At 37.9% G+C, this 20,904-nt stretch overlaps 1 protein-coding gene and 1 pseudogene across 1 annotated transcript; both read left to right on the forward strand.

Annotated features, from left to right (window-relative positions):
- Nucleotides 1–984: 984 nt before the first annotated feature.
- Nucleotides 985–11,342, forward strand: LOC103729641 (annotated as a pseudogene).
- A 5,217-nt stretch (nucleotides 11,343–16,559) lies between these two features.
- LOC103729643 (olfactory receptor 5D13-like) lies at nucleotides 16,560–18,112 on the forward strand. The gene is made up of 2 exons (XM_008827714.1): nucleotides 16,560–16,614; nucleotides 17,139–18,112. Exons 1-2 carry the CDS (start codon nucleotides 16,560–16,562, stop codon nucleotides 18,110–18,112), a joined length of 1,029 nt encoding a protein of 342 aa, XP_008825936.1.
- The last annotated feature ends 2,792 nt before the right edge of the window (nucleotides 18,113–20,904 follow it).

A 20,904-nucleotide genomic window follows, 5' to 3' on the forward strand; every position in this document is an offset into this window, starting at 1 on the left:
AGAACCCTACAATATATAAGGAGGGAAGGGACTTTCTAAATTGGACATCAGTTGCTAAGATATTAAGGTCAACAATTTATAATTGGGACCTCATTAAACTGAAAAGCTTCTGTATAGCAAAAGAAACAACCAACTGAGTGAAGAGAAAACCCACAAAGTGAACTAAAATCTTCACCAGCTACACATCTGATAGAGGATTAGTATCCAGAATATACAAAGAACCCAAAAAAACAAAGAATCAAGAAGATGTATGACCAATTAAAAAACAGACTACAAATCTGAACAGAGTGTTCTCAAAAGAAGAAATAAAAATAACCAAGTAATATCTTTAAAAGTGTTTAATATGGGACTAGAGAGATAGCTCAACAGTTAAGAGTAATGGATACTTTTGCAAATGGCCTGCGTTTGATTTCCAGCACCCACATAGTGGCAAACCACCATCTATTACTCCATTTCTAGGTGAATCTAATGCCCTCTTCTGTCATTTCATGACACTGGTACACTTACATGCATGCAAGCAATACACTTATACACATAAAAAATAAAAATTATAAAATAGTTTTTAAATAGTCAAAATTCTTAGCAATTAGGGAAATGCAAACCAAAACTACTTAAGATTTCATCTTATCCCAGCCATAATGGCCAAGATCAAGAAAAGAAATGCTCATGAGGATGTGGGGAACAGAACACTCATACATTGCTTGTGAGATTCCGAACTGATGAAGCCATTGTTGAGATCAAAGTGGGAACTCTTAAAAAGCTAATAAATAGATCTTGCATGTGATCAACCTGCTGCTCCTTGGTATACATTAAAAAGGACTCGATATCCTATCACAGAGATACTGGCTCAGCCATGTTTGTTGCTGTTCTTTTTCACAATAGCTAGAAAATAGAATTAGATTAAATGCACCTCAACTGATGATAATTAATATGTAGTATATTTGCACAACAGAGTTCTACTGAGTGCTAAAGAGAAACATAATCATGAAGTTTTCAGGTAAAGGGATAACATTAGAAATTGTTGTAGTAAGTGATGTAAACCAGACAGAGAAACAAGCAACACGTGTTCCCTCTCATTTATGGATCCTAGCTGCAGATCCTTAGATGTGAGTATACATGTTGATGTAACTGCAGTAACCAGGAAAATGGAAGTAACCAAGGTAAAAAAGGGAAGAAGGAGCTTCAGAGAGGGGAGTAGTAGGAAATGGGTCATTAAGGGGAACATGTTTAAAATGGGGGGTTATTTTAATTTGAGAAGAGGGAGGGCTATACAGGTAGAGAGGAAGACATGATAAATAATATTTAAGTGTTTTGAGACATCAAAGGGAAATGGAGTATTTTTAAATTTTTTATTTATTATTTTTTATTTTATGCACACGAGTGTATTGCTTGCACATGTGTAAGTGCACCTGTCATTCAATGCCCATGGAATTCAGAACACATCAAGTTCCCCAGAACTGGAGTTACAGAAGGTTGTTAGCTGCCATGTGGGTGCTGGGAATCAAATCTGGGTCCTTTGATAGAGCAGGCAGTGCTTTTAACCACTGAGCCATTTCTCCAGCCTTGTGAGCTCTTGTTTTCACGTCTATATCCAAGAGCAAACTACTGCAGCAGAGAATTTTCAGATTTCATTAACTTTTGCAAAGACAATTTCATGAAATGCATTTCTCTGGTACTTCTGTATTTAGTTAAATTTATTCAGTATTTTTATTTCAATTTATAAGAAAGTAATTTATTTCTATTAATCTGTTAAGGAAACAACTCTGTAGATTTCACTGTTAAAATTTTAAAAATGCATGCATTTTTACAAAGGAAAAGCCTATGATCTGTTCTAGCTTCATCCTGTTTCCTCACTGAGCTTCCTACACTCACTCATTACATAAAGTCTGCCATAGTCAGTGTTACCCATATGAATATATGTCTCCACAATTATTCCCAGAAAGAAATATTGCATAATATATATTGGGAAAGAAATGATTCTGTCTTCCAAATGAAATTTTGAATATTTTGTAAGTCTTATAGGGAAACAGAAAGACATTTGAAAAGATAGGAAGAGGAAGATAAGGTTTTTTTTATGAAATATAAAATACATGCACACAAAATAGTTAAGTAAATGCTGATACTGTTACTGGAGTTATTAAGGGTAAGACCTGGTGTCTGGGAGCCCCAATAAGCCAGATTCAGTTGTCCTTTCTTAATAATCAAATAAGTAATAAGTGAAACAAGTAATGAGTAACATAAAAGAGCACATTTATTCAATATGATCATATTGAGAAGTGGGACAAAGAACTCCAGTGACCCCTTCACCCACCAATACAAGTCAACCTTCATGCATGTCCTGCTCAGTCCTGTTCAGGTATGGCCCCACCCATCACTGACCCATCCTTGTCTCAGCTTCCATAACTCATGAAAGGTTGTTTGACAGAGGTCAATCTTCTTTTCAGGAGAGGTTTCCCTATTCTGATTTGCCCCAGGCTTCAGCTTCTTCCTTCTTCCAGCATGAGATTCCCAGAAAAAGCTCTAATTTCCTTGGGTGTTTTCTTTCAAAATGCTGTTAGCTGATGAAAGGGGTACAAGTGTCTTTGGATTATCACCATGCCTTTCAGGACTGCTGAAGTTCCATTAAAGAGTAAATGTTTGGCCTTACATACTCTCTGATTGTGTGAGAATCTTGTTTTACATAAAAGTGATTTAAGAACATTGTAATCTGTTTGGCTAATATTAAATGTCTTCTCTTAATCAAATGACACCATTCCTTAAAGAAGAAAATAAGCCGTTCAAATGAAGAAGATACTTACAAAACACTTGTCCGATAAACAACTTGTTAGTACAATGTAAAAACAACTTTTAAAGTGTAGAGTAAAAAAATAAATGGAATAGAAAAAGTAGACTAATACGTGAAGGGAGTCCCTTAGCACCAAACCATGAATCAATCATTGTTTTGCAAAAGAGCCCATCTGGAACCCCATAAACCCAATCATAAAGTTCAACAAACAAGATCTTTTGAGACTGTTATGGGGGGAGGAGAATGCAGATTTTAAATCTTCTCCTACAACCCCCAGAAGGCCCTTAAGTGGGGGGATCTGAACAGAAGCCCTAGATGCTCTACCCAACCCCAGTGACTGTTTACACACACAAAAGTATTTAAGCTACCCTACTGTTAGGCCAATGTGACTACAGCAGACTCCTGCTTGTTAGGTAGTCAGCCCTCATTGACTAATGAAGATTGGAGTGGATTGTATGAGGTCCATTGCTTTGCTTTACCTGTGACTCTTTTAATTCCCAATCCCTAACTAAGAGAGTGCTCTAATCTGAAAGAGAAATCTCTGCTTAAACGTCTTTCTTTTTTTAATTGAATTTTTGAGATTTCCAAACAGTATAATTTGATGACATTTATATCCCCTCTCTCATCCACACCTCCCCACATTACCGCACCCCCCCAACTCATTTCAGTGTGCTCTGTCTATATAATGAAGCCTACAGAGTCTATCTTGAATCCCCATATGTTCTCCAGTGTGGGCATTCACTGGAGCTTACATAGGACTTGTGCATGCTGTCACCATTGCTGTGAGTTCACAGGAGTCACCTACCAGCTGTCTGGAGAACACACCCCAACGACCATCTACTCACCACTTCTGGCTCTTACCATATTTCCACCTCCCCTGCTGCCATGATCCCTGAGCCCTATGCTCCAGAGGCCAGGGCATTCCACTCAGAGACAAGTGCTCTGAAGTCCTCTCCTCTCTACACATTAGAAAGCCATAGTTTCTGTGTCAGTCACCATCTGCTACATAAGGAAACTTCTCCAGTGAGAGTTGAAAGATGTATTAATTTTCAACAGTGGGTGAGCACCTGCTCCAGCACAGTCCACTCTGATCTTCCCTCTTGGGACTGTGAGTCAGCCTTATTTTGAGGGTAACAGGTTACATCTCACAGGAGGGGACCACAACTCCAGCTCACAGAAGGGGACCACAACCCCTGCTCATAGGAGGGGACCACAGCTCCAGCTCATAGGAGGGAGCCACAACTCCAGCTCACTGTAGGGATCCACAATTCCAGTTCACTGGAGGACACCACAGCTCCAGCTCCTAGGAGAGGACCATGACTCCAACTCACAGGCTGCAACCCCAGCTCCAGCTCACAGGAAGGGACCACAACCTCCAGCTCATGCAGAGGCCCACAGCTCCAACTCATGGGAGGGGACCACAGATTCAGTTCACAGGAGGGGAACAAAGCTCCATCTTGCTGGAGAGGACCACAACTCCAGTTCTCTGGAGGGGACACACCTGACTCTTACAACCTATCTTCTTCCTCTGCAATGTTCCCTGAGCCATGGGCAGGTGAGGTTTGGTATGAGCCCTATTGAGGGGCATACATTCTTCAGTCACTCCTTATTTTCTAAAACTTAGCCAGTTGGGACCGTCTGGGTGCATAACACTCTGTTGTGGTAGAAAGATTCATTGGTGAGAGTTGAGGAATGTACTGGTATTCTCTCTAACCCTTCTTCTTTTATGTTTTGTGAGTCTTAGGTGTAAAGGTGCCGCTGTAGGACTGAGCATCTCCCAGACATATATTCATTGTGTGATCACCTGTGGAACTCTGCAGTAACTTCTATCTGTTGCAAAAAGAATCTTCTGTGATGAGTGGTGTACTTTATACTAGTCTATAAATATAAGGATCCATAGTTATCATGGAGTAAGAAATTTATCTAGAGATATGACAGATATAGGGTTTTCTCTAAGATCTATGACTTCTTCAGTCATGTATATTTGGCTATAATTACAGTGGCACCCACGATCCACTCCTATTGAGGGGGGGTTAAGTCCAGTAGGATAGCTGTTGATTATCCTATAGATAACAGTGCTACTACTGCACCAATAGAGGTAGTTTGCTGTACCAGTTGTTATAGTCATTAGGCTTTTAGAATTTGTTTGGACCATTGATTGATTTTTCTCCCTAAGCAGCTTGCATAGTATCCTCTAGAACTATAACAGCTAGACATCAGGTAGAAATCTTCTTGACCAATTCCTGCTCCATTGCTCCAAGTCCTGTGTCCAAAGTATGTCCTTTCCTCAGCAGTAGGCTCTTATCTTCCAGTTCTGGGAGATAACCAAGAGCTCTGGCAATACCCTGCATTATTCTTGAAGCTTCTTGCACTACTCTGACCAACCACCCAAAGGGACATCTCTCCTGTCTGGCACTGTGCTCCCTGTCATACAGCCTTCAGGTATCACACGCACTGATGTTCGCACACCATATGTGCATTTCTCAGGGGGTTCCTGAGTCAATATATTTCCCTCTGCCTTCTCTAGCCTCCCAAGCTCCATTCACTTCTCCTCTATCTCCCCCTGCACAACTTCCCTCCTTCCTCCCCAGTCTAAGCTCCCCCATTATCCCCAGCATCACCCCTCTCCTGAGTTCCCACCTCCCCTATTACCATGGTCCCCTGTATGTCCCTCTCTCTCCCCATCCCTGTCAAACACTCCCGTTTTCCCCACCATCCCCTTGGCTCCCTACTATCCCCTTCTTTCAGGTTCCTGCTTTCCCTTTATCTCTGTGTTTCATTTCCATTTTCTTGGCTCCTGCTGTTACAAGAGGATATGTATTTACATGTAAAGAATTGGTGCTATGATCCACAAATGAACATATGTTCCTTGCTTTTCTGAGTTTGTATGACCTTACTGAGTCTAACAGTCTCTAGTTTCACCCATTTACCTGCAAATTAATCATTTCATTTTTTTCTGTGTCTTTTTGAGACAGGGTCTCCCTGTAGACCCAGCTGTCCTGGAACTCACTGTATAGACCAGGCTGGCCTCAAACTCACAAAGATCCACCTACATCTACCTCCCAAGTGCTGGGATTAAAAGCTTGTGCCACCATGCCTGGAAATTTCTTTTTTTTTTTACTGGTAAGTAGAACTTCACTGTATAAATGTACCATATTTTCACTATCTAATATTTCATTATTTAGGCTAGAGATATGGCTCAGCAGTTAAGAGCACTGGTCATTCTTACAGAGGTTCTAGGTTCAATTCCCAGTACCCACATGATAGCTGACAACTGTAATTCCACTCCCAGGAGATCCAACACCCTCTTCCGACATCCATACTTACACAAATGCAGGCAATATACTTGTACAGAGAATATCTATATCTATATCTATATCTATCTATATATATATATAGAGAGAGAGAGAGAGAGAGAGAGACTTTAGAAATATTTGAAATTTCTATCTGTCCTAGTTTGTTCTTCATTGCTGTGACAAAATACTCCAACCACTACCAACTTGGGGAGGAAAGGGTTTATTCTGCTTACATCACATCTCCCAGGTCACAGTTCATCAGGGAGCCCAAGGGCAGAAACCTGGAGGCAGGAGCTGGAGCACAGACCATGGAGGAACTCTGTTTACTGGCTTGCTCCCCTGGCCCCTGCTCAGCCTGTTTTCTCATGCAACACAGGCCCACCTGCCCAGGGATGGCACCACCCACAGTGGGCTGGGCCCTCCCATATCACTCAATAATCAAGAAGATGCCCACAGACATGGCCACAGGCCAGTCCAGTGGAGGCAATTCCCCAATTGAGGCTCCCTCAACCCAGGAGTGTCAAGTTGACACTAAAGCTATCCAGCACACTGTCTATACAAACTACTTTGTAAGAAGGAAAATAACAGTATGAAAGCAAAATTAATTTTATGATATGTTTGAAACTAAAAAAGAAAAGTAACAATTTAACTTATTATTTAACAGGTTGATATTTAGAATCTGTGTAATATAAAATATTAAAATATCTGTGTAATATATAAAATAAATTCATCATGAACTAATAGCTTCTTTCTGGACTATAATTTAATGATTCTTTTTCCCCGTTTTTCTCTATTTCATATGCATGAAAGTCATACATTCATTACTATGATTTCTGAGTAAAGTAACTAAAGCAAATGCCCCCAGGCATTAGAAACATACAGACAATCAAGGGATCACATGATAGTTCCTGCTAATTACTTAAACTGTAGTCTTCCTGGAAACTTCTGTCATAACCTCCAAATTCAGAACCTCTCAGCCTTGATGACCTGTATTTTTAAAAATATTTTATTTATTATGTTTTTTTTTTTTTAATTTTATGTGTACAAGTGTATTCCCTGCATGTATGTGAATGCATCCATGTTGTGCAATGCCCCGGACGTCAGAAGAGGGCTTCGGAGGCCCCTGGAATTGGACCTAAGGACAGTTTGTAGCTGCCATGTGGGTGCTGGAAATAGAACCTGGGTCCTCTGCAAGAGCAGTCAATGCTCTTACCCTCTGAGCCATCTCTCCAGCACTGAGTGTACAAGTGTATTCCCTGCATGTATGTGAATGCATCCATGTTGTGCAATGCCCCGGACGTCAGAAGAGGGCTTCGGAGGCCCCTGGAATTGGACCTAAGGACAGTTTGTAGCTGCCATGTGGGTGCTGGAAATAGAACCTGGGTCCTCTGCAAGAGCAGTCAATGCTCTTACCCTCTGAGCCATCTCTCCAGCACTGATGACCTGTATCTATGACATTTTTGTGACATTATTTCACTTTGACATTCAGTATGTGGTGTAAACACCGTAAGGAACACTCAGTAATATGTTCAGTGGACTTCATTACTTTCAGCACTATTTCTGTTAAATACTAAAGCAAAAACATTTTTGTAGTTATTTAACTTTAGCAAAGACTTCTTTTTTTTTTTTTTTTTTTTTTTTTTTTTTTTTTTTTTTTTTTTTTTTTTTTTTTTAATGTGAATGTGTATATTGCCTGCATGTAGGTAGAGGACAGAAGAGGTTGTGGGATCCACTGGAACTGGAGTTACTGACAGTTGCTAGCTGTCATGTAGGTGCTGGGATTCGAACTCGGGTCTTCTGCAAGAACAGCGTGTGTTCTTAACCACTGAGCCATCTCTCCAGTCCCCATAAGATTTCTTAATTAAATGCATCGTCACTCAAGGGCCTCTGTATTTAAGTCAGTTGATGCCATTCCTTCATTTCACTTTAATAAGAGAATATTGAGCTCTAGTAATATTTTCACATAAGAAACACACACACACACACACACACACACACACACACACACATACCCTAACAACCTCAAGTCCAATTAAGTAAATTTTCTCTAAGGAAAGCTCCACCATGCTGTATCCTGACTGTGTATTGTTTTCTAGTTGTATATCTGCCATGCATCAATTAATGAAATCATCATTTAAACAAGTTGATAACAAACCTCATCCTGAAACAAAATAATGGCTGTGAAAATAAGTAACAGCAACAGTTCTATTTGTTGAAAGAAAATCAGTGTAGTAGCACCTGACTCAAGGTGGAGTCAGGACAATCAGGATTTCAAAGTCATCCTCAATGGAATTCTGAGTTGGTAATCATCCTTGAATACAAGGTTGGATCAATGCCAACATAGATTACATGAGATGCTGCCTCAGAGAGAAGAAGAAGGAAAGAAGAAGGAGAAGGAGAAGGAGGAGGAAGAGGAGGAAGGGAAGAAGGAAGGAAAGGAGGATGAGAGGGAAGGAGAGAGGGAGAGAGAAAAAAAGAGAAAAGGAAAGACAAAATAGTCATTCATAATTCGTATGAAACTTTATTGCTTGCCTGTATATAGATGAGAAGAATCAGTAAAATGAGTAATATTTGCCATAGAAAACAGCACAGTAATGGACTGTAATTTTGACAGACCAATGAGACCATAAATGCTGTCAGATGAACATGTGATCATGAATGTATGAGGCTGCTAAATCACTGAGGATTAGGATACATAATTGTGGTATTGACACTGAGCATGTGTAGCTGGTCAGTGTTAGAAAAACCAGAACAATGCAGATTGTGTGTTTCTTTAATAAATCATTTGAAATCCTTAAAGTCACCACCCTCACATTAGGAAGGTTTATAAGTTATTCTTGCAGTGTTACATAGACTACTGTAACAGGAATGTTTCTGGGAAAAACAGCAAGGATCTAGAACTATGGTCCTTTCTCCTGATAACTGTTGTGTAGGAATGGTTTGGTAGCATTTCCTTTGGGAAATATTGTTACTCCAGGCCAAAGCCTGTTGTAAGCAGAGAAAAGTATATGAGAATGTGTAGGAGAATGGAAAGGTAATGTTCGTTGAGCTTCTGGGTGAGATCTTGCAATGTCTGTATCACAGTATCAGGAAGAAGATTTTTATACATTTCTTTTTTAAATGCGCCTGCATAGTGACAGCTGTTGATGCATGGGCCTGATTCTCATAAGTATAAGGTTTGTTTAAACTGCACTAAAGGCTCATATTGCAATGAATAAAATTCTGCATATTCATTCTTTATCATAATGTATTTTATAATCTATAAGGTTAGAAAGAAGTTTCTATATCCACCTTAGTAATTTAAATTTCATGTTAGTAACATGTTCCTTCTATTTTCAGGAGATAACTCAAAGCATTAAGGAATACTAGGTGACATTTTGAGTTAGGACTCTGTTTTGACTGTTACTTCGTCCAATTTATTTAAATTTGTTTAAGAATCAAGAATTTATTTTCTGCAGTGGTTTAAAATAAACTTGTATTTCTAATGAATCTCCATTGCTTTTGTGTCTTTTTTTTACCCATCTTCCTAATGATATCATAAGGATAAGGAAAATGCTTTTTGTATACTGCTGCTTTTTAATGACTCTCACTGCAAGCAGGCACATGTTTTGATCTGCTCACATTATCATGAGCACTAACTATTCTATTAATAATATCACTTCATAATTAAGAAATAATTTGAAGAGTATTTAAATGTTTTGTGTGTTGCCATAATGTAGATCCATAATGTGCTACAATATTATGTTACTAGGAGGAAAAGACATGAAAAGGAAAATAGAAGAGCAAGTAAACATCAAATTTAGCACATTTCAAGAAAGCTAATATTTTACTTTAAAAATGTTTAGCAGAGGGAGACTCAATATGTAGCCCAGATTGACTTTAAAAGTGTGATCCTTTTGCCTGAGAACCCCAACTGCTACAATGCGAAGCAAATGTATTCATAGTAGTTCTGAGATAACGAAAATAAGATTAGGAAAACCTGATGAAAGCACGATGCCTATTTAGTATAACAGAATTACTTTCTCTATTTTCTGATTGGTGAAAAGGGCTAGAGTAGATTTTCTAAGGAAGCCTATCACACCATTGAGTCCTTTTGTTGAAATATGTCTAGGCTCCTTTTGACTTTGTTCTAGATAAATTGTTTTTCAAATTGATGTATCAGAAAATGATACTGGTTATTAAATGTGATACTTTCATAAGCATTAACATGTGAAATAATGTAGAAATGGGCACCCAGTATTAGCAGCAACATTCTATAAAATTCATGAAACCAGTAATTACTTATTCCCTCTTCTTTTTTATACATATTATTATCACTTTTGTAAGTAAACTTTTCTCTTTTTCCCAATAGATTACATGAAAACCAGACATCTGAGGCACCTTCATCCTCTTGGGCTCCTCAGAGCTGACCTCCAACTGCCTCTGTTCCTTCTGTTTCTGATCATCTATGCAGTCACTGTGCTGGGGAACCTCAGCATGATTGCCATCATCAGAGTCAATCCCAAGCTCCACACCTCCATGTACATCTTCCTTAGTCACCTGTCCTTGGTCAATTTCTGCTACTCTACTGTGGTAACTGCAAATTATTAGAAAACTTGGTTGAGGAAGACAGAACCATCTCCTTCGCAGGCTGTGTCATGCAATTCTTTTTGTGTGCATATTTGTGATGACAGAAATCTTCATGCTTGCAGTGGTGTACTATGACAGGTTCGTGGCTGTATGCAGCCCTCTCCTCTACACAGCTGTGATGTCTCCGAAGCTCTGCTGGTCATTGGTATCTGCGTCCTACTCCTGGGGAATAATCTGTTCCTTCATATTCATATACTTTTTGTTGACTTTATTCTTTTGTGGGACAAAGTTCATAAATAGCTTTGTCTGTGAACATTCTGCCATTGTTGCTGTGTCCTACTCTGATCCCTACCTTAGTCAGAAAAATCCTTTACATTTTTGCCACCTTTAATGAAATAAGCAGTCCGATGTTCATTCTCACCTCTATATTTTCATTGTTATAACTGTCATGAAAATACCAGCCACAGGGGGCGCTACAAAGTCTTCTCCACCTGTGCCTCCCATGTCACCGCCATCTCCATTTTCCATGGCACTATACTTCTTCTCTACTGTGTTCCCACCACCAAAATTTCCTGGCCTCTGTGTTCTACACAGTTGTCATCCCCATTCTGAACCCAGTGATCCACAGCCTCAAGAACAAGGATGTGAAGGAGACATTTAGGAAGCTCATCGGCTCACAGCTTTCATCATAAAATGTGGTACTAGAAAGATGAGATGTTTATTTTAGAGTACTGGTTCTCTGTTTACAAAACAAATCAACCACTGTGTTTTCAGTCTCCTTCCATAAAACACTACTATATAAATTAACTAAAATATTCATTAAACAAAATCTAAATTGGGACTTGAAATCGTAAATCATGTAACTATATTTATGCTAAATACATGATGCAGGTGTTTTATTATTATTTTAAGACAATTTAAAAAACAATTATATCTATTGCTGTGTGGGGGGAAGTTTTGCTGAGTGTATGTAGGTCAACCATGAGCATGCAATGCCTGCAGGAACCAGAAAAAAGATTTGGATGCTTAGGAACTGAATGTAGGCCAGCCAAGTGAACACTAGAAACAAAACCCAAGTCTTCTGAAAGAACAACCAGTGCTCTTAACTACTGAGTCATATCTCCAGACCCATGATTCAGATATTTTAATGAAAATGTTACACTCGAAAATTTTCACCTCAAGTTTCATCTAGAGAAACTGGTTCTTTTCAATGATTAGAAGAATTTAACAAAGGAAAGTTATATGAAAATTTAAAGTTTGATATTGAGGTCTCTTCAATAGAGAAGACAAAAAAAGTGATTTCCTTTTGTTATATGTCAGAGTTTTCACACTGGGAATTTTTATGACATCCTACATGAAATTTAAATCATGTTAATCTTTCAAAAAGTATTTTTAATCTAGGCAGGCTGAATTATACTTGGTATTACCAATTATATTTGTCTGATTATCTCCTAAAGGAAAGATACACTTTTCAAACACACACATGCTCTAATGCCATTTATTTCAATATAATTGTATAATTTTAGTCATTTATTAAAATTTTCATTTAGTTAATTTTAAATTATTATATATTTCCAGGTTATATTCTTTGTCAACCTAGAAATTTTTAATTCTTCTTGCATGTCAAATGTACATATATGTTTCTATGTATGTTTAAAAAGTATACACATTTTCTCTCATGTTAATTTTTTAAAAATATATTTATTGGATTTTTTTATATTTTATACAATGCATCTCAATCATATTTACTCTCCTTTCCTCATTTACTCCTCACCAGATTTCATGAATTGAATCCTATATTTAAAACCCATTGAGTCCAGTTTGTGTACCCGATGTCACTTGGTGTAAGTTGATCCACTGGGGCTTAGTCAGGCTATCTGGTGTCACTCCTTTAAAAAAGATGAACTTTCCCTCACTCAACAGTGATCAGTTGCCGATAGTACCTCACCTAAGTTTGGGGATTTCAGTTGAGTTCCCCTGTTCTCTGCTGAATTTCTTTTATGATTGAGTGTGCATGGGTCTTGTTCATGTTGTAACCATTGTTGGAAGTTCATATGAGGAAGTTCCCAAAAGCCTGGAAATTCTATTTCCTTGAGGTCATTCATCATCCTTGGCTTTTCTCATCTTTCTGTCTCTCTCTTCGGCAATGGTCCTCGAGTCCTGGATGGAAGAGGTTTAATATGAGCCTAATTCATAGACACGCACCCTACAGTCTCTTACTCTCCACACTTTGTCCTGTTGTGGCCATCTCTGTTAATCACCTTCTGTTGTATGAGGAGCCTTAACTTGTAAGAGTTGAGAGATGCGTTAGTATTCCTTTCAACGCTTGCTCTGTGAGCCTTAGGTTTAGATGTTCCATTGTATATGTGTCACTTAGTGGGTATTCCTTTCAACGCTTGCTCCACTATGCTCTGTGAGCCTTAGGTTTAGATGTTCCATTGTATATGTGTCACTTAGTGCTGGGCCTCTCACAGACACTTATATGAAAAAATAGAGTCATATATAAACTCCATGGTTCATTTTTATAAATAGTTATTATCCATGAGTTGGGTCATTTACAATGTATGACCTATACTTTTCAGATCCAAAAGAATTCTTAAATATATGAAGATATTTTCACTATTTTTGAAATGCCTAAGAAAATTACTTCGAATTAAGGAAAATACTGAGGAGAATAGAAAAAAAAATCATAAGGGATTTGTAATCAGTGAACAAAAATGAAAACCAGACTTATTTTGGATAGTCGATATTTGGAAAAATAATGTACCTTTGTAAGTAAAATGAAATAAATTCAATGTGAATTAGTAAGCTCTCTTTAGAGTATAAGTATTACCTTTTTCACTGTGTTTCTGTATTTTATGCCCATGTGAGTTCAACGTATATTCATTATAATGAGGACTGAGTACCGTTGATAATACAAATACCCCAGGGCTTCAGAAATATAACCTACAATCAAAATCTCACATGGGACCATGTTACCCAATTGCATAAACTGTAGCTTCCCTGGCAAGTTTTCAGTGATAATCTCTAGTTTCCAGGTCCCCAAGCCTTGATGCCGTATATATGTGACATAGTTTTGTAACAGTATTTAAAGTTTAGATGGAATGTTTGATCTGGCATTTCGTAGTTTTCCAGATAAGGTAGCTACACCTCATATGAAACACTCTGAAATACACTGCGGACTGAATTTCCTTCAGGTCTCTTACTGTTTATAAGATCTGGTAACCAAGAGCAGTTTGTAGTGCATTAACCTTAGCTAAGGATTCTTAAGTAAATGCATCACACAGAGGCTTCTGTTTTTGGGTGAGTGTATTCACTTCTATTTAATTCATATGAGTGAATAGTGAGATCTAGTGTTCTTTGTAGAGGAAAAGACAGAGTTGTATATCCTAACCTTTTATATATAACTTACTTTTCTAAGGAAGAAATCCTTGGAAATCTATGAAATTTTTCCTGGTTTACTAATTTATATACTTTTATGCCTGTCACTGAATTCAGCATATTAACAACTAATAATAATGATGAACTTGAATCTTATAATTTTTGTTGAGGTCAGTGAGACTCATCTGTAAACAGAGATTGCAAAAAGTACAACGTAGCATAGGCCTGCAGTTTCATCACTTGAAAGATTGAGACAGGGCATTATGATTTCCATTCCATCCTCAAGCAGTGAGCGGGAATCCAGCCTTGGCTACTATGTCATTTGAAGTCAAGACTTGACTACAAGAGATCCTGTCTCAGAAAAACTAAGAGAAATGAAAGATAGCGTAGATTTTGGTAAATGGTAGAAAGTATGTTGTTTAAATACACATAGAGGGGAAGAAAGTAAAGCTAATATTTGTCATAACAAGATGGTGAGATAATCCATTATAATATGGAAAATAGAAATGAAAATTAAAGTTTTCCAATTAACAGGTGCTAAGTAACCATTTGTTAAATATTCCCAAGGTCAGAGAAGAACGTGTTAGTTATACCAGGATTAAATATTTATAGGTGGATTATTTGGAAAAGTCAGAACTGTGTACATTTCATGTTTAATTAGTAAACGATTTGCAGTTCCCAAAAGTGCCACTGCCACATGTGTGTGATTGTGTAAATTATTTTCAACAGCTCACAGATTATTTTTAGTGATTAAAATTGTTCTTTGTCAATATCAAATTATTTGGAACATTCTGTTTATTCTTATCACTCACATTCTTTTATTTACTCCTTACCCCTGTTGGCCATCCTCCCCCAGCTCATTCTTAAAGTCCTCCTTCCCACATTCATGTCTTTTTTTTTTTTTTCAGTCCTCTGATTGCTATCAAGATCTTCTGTGTGGCAACGAGTTTTGAAATATTCATTGGAGCCTGGTCAGCTTACACTTTGGTGCAAAATTGAAAACACTGACCATCCTTCCACTAGACTCCATCTACAGTCCCTTGTAGTTTACCAGGATGGAAATGGGCCCCATGAAATCCTCTCTGATCTTTCATTGGCTGTCGAGGGGCCCAGTTGGTCCCTAAACAGGCAATTGTAGCTTCTGTGAGATCATGTTTTCCAAGGCTATGTGTGTCAGGCCCTGAGGATAGCGTTTCCCATCCCTTCTTCCTGTCTTCAGTCTTTTCCATGCATTCTGTTCCCTCCACTACAAAGCTCCCTGAGTCTTACAGGAAATGAGATAAATGACATATTCTATCCAGTGCTGAGACCTTAACTATCATTTAGTCTCTGAAAGCTGAGCTGTCAGGGATAGCTGACTTTACTGATGTTCACTTCATGGATGTAAACTTCACTGCTTAAGGTTGAAAATAGCATTTGATAAACAATTTTATGAAATAGGAGTGGGTCTGAAAATAGAACCAGAATGCAGCACTGTAGTGATGAACCTTGATGACTATGGAGGGGAATTTTCAGAAATTGTTTGCTTGATAACTACTGTTCATCCAGACAAAATTCTGTTCTATCCTGAGGAGAATGATAAAAATATGTACAGGCCAGTGAAAGAAAAAGTTACGTTCCTTGACAAACTTTCCAGAAGAGATCTTGACTGCTTGTACAATAATATGTCAGTTATACTATACTGTGTGTCTTCTACATATCACACTATCAACCTTTAAATTCATAAGAAAACTTCCTTCTCTCTTTTTTTTGATTATAAAAAATATTTGTGTGTATGCATGTGTGTTTGTGTGTTTGTGTGTGTGTGTATGTGTGTGTATGTCTATGTCTGTGTGACTGTGTGCCACATTTGACAGGAAACACGGAGGTGAACAAAGGGTGTCTGATCTCCTTGAGGTGGGGTTACAAACTGTTGTAAGCTGCCTGGCATGACTGCTTGGTACCAAGCTTGGGTCATCTGAACAGTACTAAAGTGTTTAACTGCTGAGATTTCTCTTCAGACCCATTCTTTTTAAAATTAATATTAGTGAAATCATATTTACTCCTGAAATAATCACTAATCACATCCTAGATTATGGAGTATACTTTTTGAAGTAAGTCTCTGTTTTGGCTTTTTTTTTTTTTTTTGCAAAGCTTTAAACTTAATAAAATGTTTAGGTAAATCTTTCTTAAAGGTAGTGTACTAGAAAAGTACTTTTCATTCGCTGTTGATTTTTAATTATTTTATCACTTTGAAATTGCATGTACTTTTCTCTCATCACAATATAATGTTTAGCATAGTACTGTATTGACGATATAACTTCGTGTTTTAAATATTTTGGTTTTCATACGTATGAGTATATTGCTTGCATGTATGTGAGAGTCCCTGTGTTGTGCAATGTTGGTGGAGATCAGAAGAGGCCATCAGATTCCCTGAAGCTGGAGTTATGGATGGTTGTTACCTGCCATTTGTGTACTGGGAATCGAACTGGAGTCCTAACTGTCTCTCCAGCCACAGAAGCTTCCAATTTTTTTATGACAGCCTCAACATGAATGAAAATATTGTGCAAATTGCCAGAGTGTATGCTCATAACATGAAGTACAGTAAGTTACCTGATGAACAAAACCATCCAAATGTTAAACATTTCTTTTGCATTGCTTTTCTTTGAGACAGAGTCTCACACATGTCGGGCTTGCCCCACAATTGTGATCCATCTCCTTTAGCACAACTATGGGATTACCAGCCAGTAGAAATGAATCACATTTTTTTTGCAAAAAAAAGTGCTGAGATAATGACAAAGATGCAGCAGTAAAGAAACAGCAGAGTTCTGAGGTTTATTTACTGAGAAAGAATGGTGTCCTCTACTTTCAGATTCATATAATTTCTTGAATGTCCATTCTAACTAAGCCAGGGGTCTAAGGTACCAGTGAACTTCTTAGTTTAAAAATATTAATCAGTAGACTCTATTTTCTTTTTACTATCATAATTATCTGTTAAGTAAGTTAAACTGAAAATATTACAAACTGATTAGTATAGAACTGGGAACTTGGCATTTAAAATTATAAATTTTAACACTCATGAAATTTTCCTGTATCCCTTCCTTTCTCTTCCCTATTATCAATATTAGTCCTGACCTTGGTGGATCAACTTTTCTCTTTTCTCCTCAGTATTCTACAGAATCAGACCTCTGAGGCCACCTTCATCCTCGTGGGCTTCTCAGAATTCCCTGACCTCCAGCTGCCCCTGTTCCTTCTGTTCCTGATCATCTATGCAGTTACTGTGCTGGGGAACCTGGGCATGATTACCATCATCAGAGTCAATCCCAAGCTCCACACCCCCATGTACTTCTTCCTTAGTCACTTGTCCTTGGTTGATTTTTGCTACTCTACTGTGGTAACTCCCAAACTATTGGAAAACTTGGTTGTGGAAGACAGAACCATCTCCTTCGCGGGCTGTGTCATGCAATTCTTTTTTGCATGCATATTTGTGGTGACAGAAACGTTCATGCTGGCAGTGATGGCTTATGACAGGTTTGTAGCTGTGTGCAACCCTCTCCTCTACACTGCTGTGATGTCTCCGAAGCTCTGCTGGTCATTGGTATCTGTGTCCTACACCTGGGGAATAATCTGTTCCTTCATATTCATATACTTTTTGTTGACTTTATTCTTTTGTGGGACAAAGTTCATAAATAACTTTGTCTGTGAACATTCTGCCATTGTTGCTGTGTCCTGCTCTGATCCCTACCTTAGTCAGAAAATCCTTTACATTTTTGCCACCTTTAATGAAATAAGCAGTCTGGTGATCATTCTCACCTCCTATATTTTCATTTTTATAACTGTCATGAAAATACCAGCCACCGGAGGGCGCTACAAAGTCTTCTCTACCTGTGCCTCCCATCTCATGGCCATCTCCATTTTCCATGGCACTATCCTCTTTCTCTACTGTGTTCCCACCACCAAAAGTTCATGGCTTCTGGTCAAGGTGGCCTCTGTCTTCTACACAGTTGTCATCCCCATGCTGAACCCAATGATCTACAGCCTCAGGAACAAGGATGTGAAGGAGACAGTTAGGAAGCTCATCAGCTCACAGTTTTCATCATAAAATGTGGTACTAGAAAGATGAGATGTTTATTTTCGAACATTGGTTTTCTGTTTAATAAAACCAATGTTTTTAGTCTCCTGTGTTTTTAATCTCCTTCTAAAAAGCACTAGAATATGAATCAATTAAAATATTAGTTACACAAAATCTAAATTGGAAATTAAAATATTAAACCATGTAACAGTGTATGCCAAAAGTTTGACGTAGATACACCCCCCCACACACACACACACAAATATCTCCAGGCCCCAGATTTTTTTTTATTATTATTTTAAGGAACTTTAAAGATACTTATTTTCTTTGCTTTGTGTATAGAAGTTTTCCTCCAAGTATGTAGGTGAACCGTGAATTTGCAATGCCTTCAGGGACCAAAAGAGAGATCTAAATCCCTGGAACTGAAGATACAGTGCCCATGTGGATGCTGAGAAGCAAATCACAGTCTGGTGCAGGAACCGCTAGTACTCTCTAACTGCTGAGCCGTGTCTCCAGACCCATGATTCAGATATTTTAATAAAAATGTCCCATTGTTGCTATATTTTATTATAATAATACCCACCAAAACTTTTACCTTGCTTCACATTGATAAACAGACTTTTCAGTGTTTTGAAGAAATTCATCAAGGATATTTAGAGGAAAATTTGAAGTTTGATTTCGAGAGCTATTTAATCGGAAATTGTGACTGTAGAAAAAGTAAAGCTTTCCTTGTATTCTACATCAGACTTTTTCACATTGGAAATTCTTATGACATCAAATATAAAATGTAAATCATATTAACCCTTCTTTCAATACTTTGAATCTACTGTAGTTGAGTTGTACTTGGAATTCCAAATTGTATTTGTCAACTATCTGCAAAGAAAAGATACAGTTTTGCAAACTTATACAACATACTAATGCCATTTATTTCAATGCAGTTGTATCACTTTATCTATTGATTGAACTCTTTATTTAGATAAATATAAATTATTATGATATTCCCATTTGTCTTCTTTGTTACCCTAGAAATTTTAGTTAGTCCTGCATTTCAGATATACATATATTTGTAGGGGTTTGAATGAAATCGTCCCCCTTATGCTCTAAATATTTGGATATTTTGTTCCCAGTTAGAGGCCCTTCAGGAGGTATGGCCTTTCTGACAGAAGTTCATCACATGGAGTGGGATTTGTGAATTCCTAAGCCTTGCACTGGATCCCCCATCTGTTCTCTGTCTCCTATGCCTGCTTGTAGATGAGAACAGGGAGCTTCATGCTCCTATTCTGCCATTGTCACATCTACTATGAGGGACTCTAGTCCCTCTGTGAAATAGAACTGTAAGTTAAAATAAACTTATCTTCCTGTAAGTTCCCTTGTTCACAGTGTTTTCATAGCAGCAGAAGAGTTATTAAATATGTTGTATGTGTCCATATAAAGTGTACATATTTTCTTCCACATTTGTTAATTTTCTAAAATATGCATTTTTACTGAATATTTCTGTATTTCACACAATACATCTTAACCATATTTAGAAACTACATTTGTCTAAAGATGTCACAGAAGTAGGGATTTCTCTAGGATCTATGACTTCTCCAGTCAGGCCTATTTGACTATGTTTACATTTCTACATGAGTTCCCTCCCATTGAGTGGACTTATGTCCAGATAGTGAGCTGTTGATTGCTTTCAATATAAATGTGCCACTACTGCACCGATATAGTTTGCTGTTCTGGATGGTTGTTTGGGCTTTTCAGCTTTAAAGCTGAAGTTCGACCATCAATTGATTTTCTTCCTTAGAAGACTGCATTTGCTAATTTTTGTCATTTTTATTATTTTCATAATTGTAGTACAGAGGTGCATATCATTATAGGGTTTGATTTGCATTTCTCCAAATAACTTCTCAAGAAAGTTTATAATTTTTTATTTTGTAAGAATTTAATACACGTGTGCTGTGTTTACATCACTTCCCCCTCTCTCCTCTCAACACTTCTCATGCCTCCCTAGTCCCTCTGAATTTCATGACCTTTTCTTGGATAGTTATGATTACATACACACATACACACACACACACACACACACACAAATACAGTTGTCAACTTGACACCCCTTGGTTGAGGGAGCCTCATTTGGGTAACTGTATCTATGAGATTGGCCTGTGGCCATGTCTCTGGGACATTTTCTTGATTGCTGAGTAATGTTGGAGGGCTTAGCTCATTATTGGTGTTGCCACCGCTGGGAAAAAATGTGAAGAATCACAAAAGATTCTGGCTGGATTGTAAACACAATCATAAGCAAAAACAGTGATGCAGGGGATCACCAAACCGGTTCTCAAACTATACTGCAGAGCTGAGTCATAAAAACAGCTTAGTATTGGCACAAAAACAAATACATCAATGAAACAGAGTGATGCAGGGGATCACCAAACCGGTTCTCAAACTATACTGCAGAGCTGTAGTCATAAAAACAGCTTAGTATTGGCACAAAAACAAATACATCAATGAAACATCAAAGAAGACCCAAGAATGAGTGTGTGCATATTCAGCGACCTGATATTTGACAGTTTCCAGGAACACACACTGGAGGAAAGGCAGCATCTTCAACAAATGGTGCTGGCAAAACTGGATCTGTTTCTGTAGAACAATGAAGACCCTTATCTTTAGCCCTGCACAAACATCAACTCCAAATACATTAAAAATCTGAACAGGAACCCTGAAACTCTGAAACTGTTAGAAGAAAACATATGCAATACCTTACAAGATATAGGTATAGGAAAGGATATCCGGGTGTGTGTGTGTGTGTGTGTGTGTGTGTGTGTGTGTGTGTGTGT

The sequence above is a fragment of the Nannospalax galili genome, unplaced genomic scaffold (assembly GCF_000622305.1).
Source record: "Nannospalax galili isolate Female #2095 unplaced genomic scaffold, S.galili_v1.0 scaffold593, whole genome shotgun sequence".
Taxonomy (NCBI): domain Eukaryota; kingdom Metazoa; phylum Chordata; class Mammalia; order Rodentia; family Spalacidae; genus Nannospalax; species Nannospalax galili.